The sequence below is a fragment of the Gobio gobio genome (assembly GCF_949357685.1).
Source record: "Gobio gobio genome assembly, chromosome: 12".
Lineage (NCBI taxonomy): Eukaryota > Metazoa > Chordata > Actinopteri > Cypriniformes > Gobionidae > Gobio > Gobio gobio.
The window spans coordinates 7325919-7338243 of NC_137105.1; the positions used below are offsets into that span (position 1 = coordinate 7325919).

General features: G+C 39.5%; 1 protein-coding gene across 1 annotated transcript; it reads right to left on the reverse strand.

The window, feature by feature from the left end:
- On the reverse strand, window positions 1–11968 carry gnpat2 (glyceronephosphate O-acyltransferase 2). Its single transcript, XM_079832040.1, has 16 exons — window positions 11887–11968; window positions 10788–10979; window positions 9182–9358; window positions 8968–9097; window positions 6016–6143; window positions 5176–5251; window positions 4941–5092; window positions 4715–4845; window positions 4301–4524; window positions 2769–3017; window positions 1214–1293; window positions 1002–1142; window positions 803–902; window positions 630–723; window positions 469–530; window positions 1–369 (listed from the first exon to the last, which is right to left on the reverse strand). Exons 1-16 carry the CDS (start codon window positions 11896–11898, stop codon window positions 326–328), a joined length of 1992 nt encoding a protein of 663 aa, XP_079688166.1. The 5' UTR covers window positions 11899–11968; the 3' UTR covers window positions 1–325.
- Window positions 11969–12325: the final 357 nt, after the last annotated feature.

Sequence of the window (12325 nt, forward strand, 5' to 3'; positions counted from 1 at the left end):
AAGTAATCAAGATTTTATTACAATGATAAAAAAATATATTTAAAAATATACAATTAAAAAAATATTTTATTAATGCAATTACTTGATTATCAAAATTGAATTGCATGTTAAATGTATATTTTGCTGTTAAATACCATTATTGTCTGTATGATTTTCACAAAATTAAATAATCTATACTGCAATAAAAGTCAAAAATAACGGATGCTCTACATCTAGAGCTGCTACTGCAGGTTTACTCTGTGTTTGACACTAAAACAAATGGTACTAATACTTCTTAGCACTTCTAAAATAAAAGAATCGATAGTCGCTGTTGTCCGATTCTTCGTCACAGTCTGGCGTCTACACGGATTCGAGGAGTCCATCCATCATCTGTCATGAAGAACACAAAGTACAACACATTACACTACTCAACAGAGCAGAAATACTGTCCTATTGTAGATCAGAACAAAAATCAATCAATAATCTTACTCAGCATGTCCCATATTCTCTTCACTGCAGATTTATTCACTATAAACTCATTCTGGTCGTCGCTGAAATACAGAGAGACATTATTAACTTCATTTCTGTGCTCATAAATCCATTTCAATTTCAAGTCTCAGAGGCTTTAGATGTGTGTTGTGTCTGTTTACACTTTAGTTTTGGTGACAGCATCCATCCTGAGCAAAGCTGAGAGGACGTTCCTCTGTAGGTCAGATGATAAACCCTCATACGACTGGACTTCACCTGAAGACAGAGGCATAACTTTACCTGAGAGACTGTTACATAATCATCAAGGTTATTCTCAACTGGAAATGACCCACACCTGAAATAAGGAGCTTCGTAATGAAACTGCGGATGCTGCTTGAAAACATCTTCTCTCTGAATGTCTGCGAGCTCTCCTCACACAGGTACCTAAACACCACCTAAACACACTGATATCAGTGCTGACGTGTTCAACATCCTGTTACTCACCAATCCACATGGCGCACTGCGTGGACAGTTGTGTAGAAGACTACAATCACCTGGTAACTCTCAATAAAAGGCTGCAGAATCGCTCTGAGGAAGACGATAGTTTCCTGGCCGTCGTCTCTCACACTGACTTCTTCTTTAGAGCGGCCGATTGCACCAGACTGCTGAAGCAAAAAGCAACCCTCCTCATAGTCCTAAGAGAGAGAGGCAGATGTTTGGAAGGATGTCATGTGTTCAACAGCTTCATTTAGACAATCAGACTCACCTGAACAGCTTGACCAGGAATGAAGACAAACTCATTGGAAAAGAGCTCCAGAAGGAACTTAAAATGATGAAAGACGTCGTCTGGAAAGAAAACAGAGGTAACCTTGATTCTAATGGTTAAAGGGTTAGTTCACCTAAAAATGAAAATTCTGTCATTAATTACTTACCCTCATGTCGTTCGACACCCGTCAGACCTCCGTTCATCTTCGGAACACAAATGAAGATATTTTAGTTGAAATCTGATGGCTCTGAAAGGCCTCCATTGGCACAATGCCCGGTTCACTCTCAAGACCCTTAAAAGGTACTAAAGACGTCGTTACAAAGTCCATCTCACTACAGTGGTCTTTATGGAGTGACGAGAATAGTTTTTGTGCGCAAAAAAACCCCTAAATAACGACTTATATAGTGATGACGATTTCAAAACACGGCATCATGAAGCTTCGAAGTGTTATGAATCAGTGAGTCGATTCAGCTGTTTGGATCGCCAAATTTCAGCAGTTTGGATGAGTTTGGCGGTTTGACACGCGATCCGAATCATGAATCGACTCACTGATTCATAACGCTTCGAAGCTTCATGATGCCGTGTTTTGAAATCGTCATCACTATAAAAGTCGTTATTTAGGGTTTTTTGTGCACAAAAACTATTCTCGCCAATTCATAAAGTTATTGTAGAACCACTGTAGTGAGATGGACTTTGTAACGACGTCTTTAGTACCTTTTATGGGTCTTGAGAGTGTAAAGTGCATTGTGCCAATGGAGGCCTTTCAGAGCCATCAGATTTCAACTAAAATATCTTCATTTGTGTTCCGAAGATGAACGGAGGTCTTACGGGTGTCGAACGACATGAGGGTAAGTAATTAATGACAGAATTTTCATTTTTGGGTGAACTAACCCTTTAAGGATCAAGAAAAGTTTAGCTAAAAATAACAGTTCATCATTTATTCACCCTCATGTCGTTCCAAACTTCTTTCTTGTGTGGAACACAAAACGTTACAGTTAAAATGAATGGAAGATCCAGAAAAGTGCCATAAAAGTCATGTTGTTATGTCATATAATGGCTTTTTGTGAGTAACAGACCAAAAGTTAAAGGCCCACTCAAGTGCCTTGAAGCGTGCAGCATTATTCAATGATTTCAGCCGCAGCTTCAGCGTCTGTTTATAATGTAGGGGACGGGACGCTTTAGATTACAGAGAGCATTTGATTGAACAGAAAATCTGATGAGAAGCTTAAGTGCATAGTGATTATCTGCGAGAGGCTGAACGTTTTGAATGCTTATATCTTTGTTTTGCAGCACACTAGTTTATAGATAACAGTAAGGCTAATATATTCATACTAAAAGCCAAAACACTTTCATTTTGATTTCATGGTGACTTTAAGTCATTTATTCACTGAAAATCACCTCTTACCAGTTTGAATAGTCATAAGAAATACATTTATGGTGCTTTTTCATACATTTTGGAGCTTAAAAGTATCAAAATATCAATATTTCACAGAAGATGTTGTTCTTTCAGTGAATAAACCTATGAAGACGTCCTGTGATCTCTCATACTCCTCACCTGTCCTACTGCTTACAGCTGTAGTCATTGCAACCGCCACCATCGCTGGCCGTGTGAATACATGTACTGCTTGATTCCTGTAGGAGGCGCACATGAGCACAGCAGCAGCCCGTCTGAACACGCCCTCCTCTTGAATGACAGGTCCTGGACCCTCCTCCTCCACTAAATAGACACGCCCCCTCTCACAGCGCACTACTGAGTGATGCAGGGTCATGCTCGATGACATCACTTCAGAATCCAAAACATGCTCTGCAAAACAAAAAGAGGGAGAGTGGCATGTTTTTCACTACACAGTTGATAGGGTGGTCAAGTTTCCAAACTTTTCCTTTATTTTTGCTATCAAGTAGTTATTATTGTAATTAAGAGGGGCTTAAAGCTGCAGTCCGTAAGTTTTGCCTCTTTGTCGCCATCTCTGTTTGAAACCTGCAATTGCAGTTATTTGTGGAATCATCATCTTCATGTGGGGCGGCTCCTCAGCGCGGATGAATCTAATGTTTTGAGGTGTGTGTGTGGCTGTCATTCATTCACCGCACCAGATTCTACGTCTTGGAAGTACGACCAAAAGAGGAATTTTTGAACAAGTAACATGTCTGCCACTTTTGTTCTGACCAACTGAGAAAAAAAGCATTACAATAAATCGCCATACCAGCGGTTATTCCAGCTGCTGTGAGAAAAGGCTATAAAAGATCCGCCACCTGCAGCATCCTCACATGGGATAGCCTACTAGCCGGACTCCTTTATGTATACAGACGTTACGTAATGATGCAAAGACAAGCAACAAATTTCCCACGGAAAGCTACCAGTACCACTCAAATTATAATGCATTATTACAAGCTTACCGTTGTGAATGGGGCTAAGGTAAGGAGATAGTTTTGAACACTGGCTGGTTTTGTACTTGCTCAAAAATTATCCAATATCAATTTTTAACCAAAAAAAGTTACCGATCTTTTCTTTCCACAAGACTCCACACACAAACTTAAGAACTTCTATCTTGCCCCATATTGAATGGGCTGTGTGATTGCCATAGGAACAGCCCTGAATGGGGGTTTTGTTGTTTTCTGTTGACCCCATTCACATGTTTGGCTTTAGTCCCAGAATTAAAGAAGTGGTGCACAATACTTAGAAAGCTAAACTAGTAAGAGACCCTTAGAAAGAGCTCATGAATATTCTAACCATACAGAAGTACAGAGCTCAGACTATATTGTGTAAGTGTTTTCTCTATGGACAGCATCTGCTGTTGATTTTATTCCAAAAAAATTATCAAATCGTCCCTCAGTTTTTAAAAAGCCAAAATTATGTTCAAAGTAATGTACTTCCTGTACCACTGACGTATATGGGGCATTCCATAGGGTTAATTGTTGTTAAAGCAATTCCTCCATTCAAATATGTGTTATTTGAGCTGTAAAGTTGTCTAAGGTATGCTTTAAGTATTGGGACAACTATTTGAAATGAGCCAAAACTCCCTATAGAATGTTTCTTGTTTTTCTATTCAGGGTTTATTTATTGAATGTCATCTCTACATGTGTCCTTACTGGGCCAACTGAGGTGGGCTCCAAACTGCAGGGCGATTCTCCTTAGCCAGAGGGTTTTGTGGGTCAGCAGGTCCAAATCAATGCCCTGGAGGTGCTGGAGGAGAACCACGGCCATCAGGTTCCAGGCGCTCAATACCGCATTTCTCTCCTGCAAACGGATGGTCATGTGGGCTAGACTAGATACAAACTCCTGTGTCTCCTTATTGGGCTTCATGGGCAGGTCTCTGTTAATGAGAGAGAAGAAGAAAAAAGAGTGGGGTTTTATGGAGGTAAACTGAGCAACAATTTGTGCAATAACATGCTACTATTACTTCTACAGTATGGAGTTTGTATACTTGTGCAGCACTTGGCACATTCAAGTGAAATACTGTATATCCCACAATGCAATGCATTTACAATGTGGGGAATGAATACCTGGGGACCAGATTGTACTGCCTGCGGTTTATCTTTCCCTTGACCAGGTCTCTTACAGACACAGGGTTTCCAAAGCACACATGCATGCAGCCGTAATCCTCCTTCAGCACCGTCCTGGCCTTCAGCAAACCCTGCAGATCCACAGCAAGAGCTCAGCACAAGTTCATTCCTTCATATTTTGACATGCATAAGACTTTGGCTCTCTTTGTGGCTTTAACGGCTGTACCCCTGTGGTCTCTTTAGGTTTAGGCACACCCAGCAGCTCATGAGCGAGAAGCGACTCCTCCAACACACGCTCGTAACTGATGCTGATGGGGACCAGACTGATGTCAAACACCTCTCCTTTAAAAAAGGGCTCCAACACCATGTGCATCATTCCTGTGAGGATCCAAACAGAACTTGAGGACCAAAAACATGCAGAATCCCACATTTCCAACCTACTATCTTAAATGTAATCTTACCTAGTTTTGGTGTGAGGGATTTCAGCGTTCTACTCCGTAATCCTTCGACATAAAACTCTAATGGAGCATAACCCGTCTGCAGAAAAACAGCTACTGTGAGTATCAGAGCTAACTATATTTTTTGGTGATATGCAAACAAAATAAAATGCCTTTTTCTAAATACATATTCAGAGCCCTTTGGAATAAAGTGCACTGATTAATTGTGCACAATAGGACCAGAAATGTACATTAAAAAAGTAAACAGTCCACTTTGATTTCACATTGACTCTAGCAAATACAGTACCATTCAAAGGTTTGGGGTTTAGTAAGATATTTTTTAAATAAATTAATACTTTTATTCAGCAAGGACGTATTAAACTTATGAAAAGTGACAGTAAAGACAATAATAATGTTACAAAAGATGCTGTTCTTTCGAACTTTCTAGTCATCAAAGAATCCGGAAAAATTGTACCACGGTTTCCACAAAAAAAAAAAAAATCACGCAACACAACTGTTTTCAACATTGATAGTCAGAAATGTTAGCAAATCATCATATTAGAATGATTTCTGAAGGATCATGTGACACTGAAGACTGGAGTAATGATGCTGAAAATGCAGCTTTGATCACAGGAATAAATTACATTTGAAAATATATTCAAAGTGTAATAATATTTCACAATATTTACAGTGTTATTTGTTGAAATAAATTCAGCTTTGGTAAGCATAAGATACTTCTTTTAAAATCATAAAAAAAATCTCACCAACCCTAAACTTTTGAATGGTTGTGTACAATAATTTAAAAAAAAAAATGAAAAGAAAGCAAAGCAAAGGAAAATAATAACGCATGCACTAAATTCTCACCCGCACAATCGTTCTGACGTACTCAGACAGCACTGCCCAGTACAGCTTGTCTGAGCCAATGGCACGGCGGATAAAGAACGCACCAGACCGTCGAAACATCTCACCAATCAGCTTCATCCCCAACAGAGCTGTGGGTGAACAGATTTGGAAAGAGGTGAGTAGAGGAATAATTCACTTCCACAGCCTGAATACATGTTCTGAAAGGTGCACTATGTAACTTTTCCGTCCGCTAGAGGTCGCCTATTCAAAACAAAGGCGTAGTTAGGACTCGGGCAGAAATCATGTTCATGGATGCGATTATTAACGTTACTGTAGTATGAAGCAGAGCAGGACCGAGTGTTGTGGAGCTGAGCAAGGCCGCAGGAGCGATTGTTAATAAGATGAACGCAACACACGCCTCGCGAGCAACGGGACTTTTATTATGACACAGTCGCCGGCGCCATTTTCGCTTTTCCGGTCATGAGTATGAGGTAACGCAGCTCTGTTTATCATATTAGACACATCTGAGTGTGTTGAAAATTATGTTATGACGTTACTGTGCGTTCGCTCGGCAGCTGCTATGACACTTGTTCACACTGCAGTGAGAGTAAAGCGTTTCTGCAGAATAAAACCGGAAACCGAGGGTAAAGTAGATATGACGCCATCGACAGGCGACGCCCTCACACGTCCCGGTTCCTTGGTTAAAATAGCAATTTTCTCACGATTTACAAATAGTTGGAAACATTTTGGATATTGTAAGTACTCAACTGAACCACATATATAACACTGGCCTAGTGGTTTTTGGATATTTTACTGAACAAATGTTACATAGTGCCGTTTTAAATCCATCTTTAATGATACACAAATGCTTCATTCTCACGGGGCGTCTGCGTCAACGCTTGATGGAAGGAGTGTCTGAAGCTTGGTGCTGACGCGACCGCCATAGTGACAACAGCCAATCACATTACTTTTCCGGTGTTGCATGAACGCATTTGGCTAGTGTCTGCGCTAGGGTATTTGCATATGCGATCTGATTGGCTGACACCTGCATTGGCGCTGGAAAAGATGCAAATTCAATTCAGCAACGCATGATGTCAACATTCAAAGTAAATGAGAAGTGTTGAAGTCGACGCCATGTGTGTTTAGTGGCCACCGTGAGGGGATGCTTCACTTTTCTGCTGTCCGTAACTTTTTTGTGTTCAAGATTTACAAAAATTATTAGTGGTGGGCATAGATAAATTTTTTTAATCTCACTGTAATCTTGGAATTAATCTAGATTAATCTAGATTAAAATGGCTCATTTGAATTCTACCGAAGGCATTCAGAAAATAATGAATAATAATGAAGTTATTTATTGAATAATAAATAACTTCTGTCCCTTTAAGATCTGACACACGCATGGATCCCAAATACTGTTCCTGTGAGCTGGTTACGACTGTGTTTACGTTAAAACCATAGGTTAAAACTCACCAACATGGGCATTGAGACATTTTTGAGTGTATTTGACCATTAATAAGCTGGAAAAAGGAGCTTGTATGTCAGAGGCGGCTTTATTACGGTATGTGTGTGTGCGCTTCAGATGCGAGCGCGAAATCTGCGGGAATTAGTAGAATTAACGTTATGTGCAACCCTGTGCGAAATTCAGACCGGTCACACCAATACTAACAGGCGGTCATGAGGAAAAATCCAGCAGAACACCATTCGCAATGTTCAGAGGATTAACCGGACTGAATGAGAGGAGGCGGGTGCGGGTCACTGTCGGTCGGAGAGGAGAGGAGAGCGCAGCTGATATATCGATACTGTAGAAAATGAGTATCGTATCGTTTCAGATATTTCAGTATCGATACATAGCGAAATATCGATATGTAGACAACAGTAGTAGGCATACACACAGGTTCGAAGACTCGTTCTCTCGCCCCTACAGTGCAATTTGTCTAGGTATACATCTGCGCTAAAATATCGAGGTGAAAGTCATCATAGCTTGCGTAGTATAGACCCAGCTCCCAAACCAACTTTGAGCATGGGCGTCGGAAGCAAAAAAAATGTGGGTGGGTCCTCTCAGAAAATTTTTACTGGAATAGATGCCATTTACATAAAGTACAAATATATCATCTGGTTGGACAAGTCAAATTTACAGAAATCACCACAATTTTGACTGCGGCTATAGTGTAAGGGTAAGACGCATGGCATCACGTTTTGACGCAGATCGACCCTCGGTTCGAATCCGCCTTAGGCCGAAATAACTCTACTCCCTTTTCCAATCACATATCAGATCAGAAAGGCATTTATTTTCAATAAAAATGAAGAAAATATTAGAAAAGTGGAAATAAAGTGTCTAACGTGTTTAATAATAAATGTTTATTGGTTAGGGGAAGGTAAACAGACATGTGCTGGATTAGAGACGATAAAGGTGAGTGGGTCCAATATCATTGATCGTAAAAAGTGGGTGGGTCTTGTCCCACCCAGATACGATGGTTCCGACGCCCATAACTTTGAGAATAGATTAACGGCGATATTTTTTTTATCGCGCGCTAAGAGTCTCACGTTAATGCCGATAACGGCCCACCACTAAAAATTATATCATGAGAATGTACAACATGAATCCTTTTTCCAAACCATGTTTTTGTCTTACCCTGAATCATTGTGGTACACTTATAAAAAGTGTAATTGGGACTATTTCAGACCGGTCTGGTAGGAAGCGCTGCGGAGGAGCACAGTCCCTGCGTGACTCGCCATAGACATAAACAGAGAGAAGTAGCTCCGGCTGCAATGTTCTTCCACAAGACGCGTGCAGTTCTGTTTGTTAACCGCTAGAGCGCAAAAAGTCACGGACTGCAGCTTTAAGTGTTAGTCATTTTTAAACATTTGTCTAAAGTGTTGGGCATTACTTGGTGCACCTTTAAAATTAACAAGCACATGATGTGACTGGGATTTGGCCACCTACAATTACAACAAAAATCTGTAGATACTTGCGAATTCCAGCTGCAATGACAGGAATAGAGAGGTCATAAGTGAACATGATGTAAGACAGAACAAGGAAGTCCATGTAGCTCCTGTGATTGGGCATCAGGATGACGGGCTGCTCCTGAATGGCTTGCTGGAGCTAAATGATAACGAATTCACAATTTTTGTTGAAGCATTCCTTTTAAAAATATAATTAATTTTTAAAGGGCAGGAAAACACTAACCCGTGTGAGTCCATCCTCGTTGACATGTATGGCGCTGAACAGGCTTTTTATAACTTTGGTCATTGCGAAGCCCAGCAGACGAATGAATCCCAGCTGAAGGTTTTGACTCATCTCGTCCAGTAACGCAGACGCTTCCTCTAGAAGAGCCTCACGCGGTTCATCGCACTCCAACATGATCTGTGAGTGTGAGCAAGAAACAGTGAATAAAAACTGTTATGGCATTTTAGTAATCAAAAAGCATGTCTACTTAATTGAAATCATGAAACGTATACAATTTAACAAGAATTTATTTGTTATTAACAAAAATGTATTGTTTAGGGCACTTTAAAAAAAAAAAAATTCTGTTTTTTTTGTTCTGTTTTCTGTTTCAAGTTTCCTGAATTCCATTGTAATGGTTTAATTAAAATGTAATCATCAAAAAACATGTGTAATTCATTTTTTATTTAGTAATTAACATTTTTAAATTTTTTCTGGCAATCAAATGTAGGCATAACCCAATCATTTATCTTTTAACCATATGAAATTAAACTTTTTTTGGCAAACAAAGTATTGCACAACAGAGCTTTACTGTTAAAATTAAAATGTGATTAGGCTCTATTCCTTAAACAATAAAGTTTTAATAATAATTTATTATTATTATTATTCAAATCATTAGTATTAGTATAACATTGAGATGTAGCTAAATTCAACTGTAATATATTTCTGTCATATTTGTGAAGTTCATGTCCTCATATAGGCTGAAAACAGCGCAAGCGTCACACATGCTTCAGTGTGTGTGTGTGTGGTACATGAAACTGTGCGTCTGCGCCATTCATTCACACCATAGACCGTTAAAAAAATATGGACTCTTCCGCTGAAGAAAAGTAATAATATTACGAATATTACGCTGATATCTTGCGCAGATTTGGGACAGAGTCTGCGCGGTAGAGAGCAGGAAGTAGAGGCGCGATATCAAAAGCCCGCCCACACTCTCGCAGATGCAGAACAATTCATTATGTCCGTGTGAGATAGACAGTTATGGAAATGTAGAAATTAAAGCTAAAGCCTCAATCTCCTCACAAAAATCCAGAAAAAAGTCTATTAGTGACAACTTCACTCAGAGAAGCTGTCAATCTCAGCTGTCAATCATGACGCCACACCCCCCGTTTTAATAGCATCAAATAACTAACTAAAACTAAACTTATTTAAAACACGAACACTTGAAATTAAATCAGCGTTGTGATAAAAACTGCCTAAAATGACAGAAACCAACTTTGGGAAACAATTATATGAAGTGTAATTTGATTGTTTAGTTTGTCTCGCGTCCATTAGAATACACGGAGGGGCGGGGCTTATGAGCTATACTGGGACCAACCACCTGGGGGCGATCGAGACGTGTCGGCTTCAGTTTTTTAACAGGAGTGCACCAGGCTTGATTCACACAGTGACATGAAGTTTTCATATTTAAAGGGATATCTGGCCCTGGCCCCTACAACCAAAAGAGACTCGAGACACCTCTACCCCTTCACGTGAACGCCCATAACAGAGGGGTAGGGGAAACTGTAGAAATAATGGGATTGGGCCTATGACATCTTCCTTCATTAACTACTGTATCTGGCTCTTTCACCTCCTGTATGATGTAGCTCAGGTACTGGGACTCAAGCACCATCCTGTTGAGAGTGGCAGCTGGAATGGGTGTGGCTCCACGGTATGGCTGAGGGTTAAAGGTCCGAAAAGCATGGCTTAAGTCACTGCTCCGCCTCCTCTCCTCCAGAATGTCAAAGAAGCCATCAGGCTCTGCACCCAGAGCTTCAGCACTCTAATGACACACAATATTGCTAGTTCAGTCAACAAGAAAGCATACATAAACAGTCAAAACAACAAGAACTAAACGTTATATGTTGGTTTCATTCAGGTTATGTGCAGTTTACACACTTGAATGGCCAAAAAAATGAACATTAATTTGATAGACATTACATTTTATTCGCAATCAGATCTTATTTTTATACATCCAAGATTAAAAACGTTGTGAAATTACACAAACTGAAGGTTTAAGTAGACTCGAAACGACAATTATGCAAAAGCAAACCATTCAAATCAAAAACGTTTATACGGCGTTATTTGTCTATTTTTTTAAACAAAGAAACAAACAAAATTGTGATTATTCTGTATAATTGTGATAATATTGTGAATGTGCTCACGAGCTTTAAACTGTTAAACTGACTTGAGCAGCGCGAGAGCACAGGGAGTTTAACGTTAACGTCAGTTATGGATGGAGAACAGATTTTCGGAGGTAAACCAATTTTCCTTCACGACACATTATAACAATAACCTCTAAAAGCTGATAAAAGACTTACCTAAATTATATAATTTATATATTTTTAATTCAGAAAAAAATCTGCGTAATTTTGCTTAGTTTTTAACGTTTACTGTGTTGTTTTGTTGCTCATTTTCCTTGTTTTCAATAAAGCAAGCGAAACAAAAAGTGAAACAAAAACACTTTCATACCCAGTTCATACTGCGACGCCAAAATACTAAATTAGATGGCCAATGGTGATTATTCGCCAACGCTAATGTAACGTTACACTCCAAGCGTGCTTCGTTGATTATAATGAAAGCGATATAGATTTGTTGCGTCGTGTAGCTCTCACGGTATTATAATGTACGCCCGGTTCAAATAAACATACAAACATAACTCAACAACAACAGACAGATCATGTTCATACCAATCGCTCCATGTCCCATGCAGAAGCAGGTGTTCTTCGGTTCTCCCCCTCCTCCGAGTCCACTGAACCGAGAGACACTCGGACCGGGGCACGCGAGCCAATGAGCGCGCGCACCGCGGGAACGCCTCCTGTCGCGTGACCTGTTACCCCCAATAATCTCCAGCAAATCTGTCAAAGATTAATAATAATAGTAATATATTACTTCATTCATTTTTATAATCAAAACTACTTTAAATGAGATCATCTTTGTTATAATGAACATTATTTTTATTTTAAAATAAAAATAATGAATGATTGAATGGTAGTTATTTTATTATTGATGAGCTTTACAACGATTTAATTGGCAGATCACATTATGATCTTATGGTGAATAATTTTAGCACCTGTATAAACTGGAAGGTAATAAACATTTACTGTCCAAACCTCAGATATATTCATT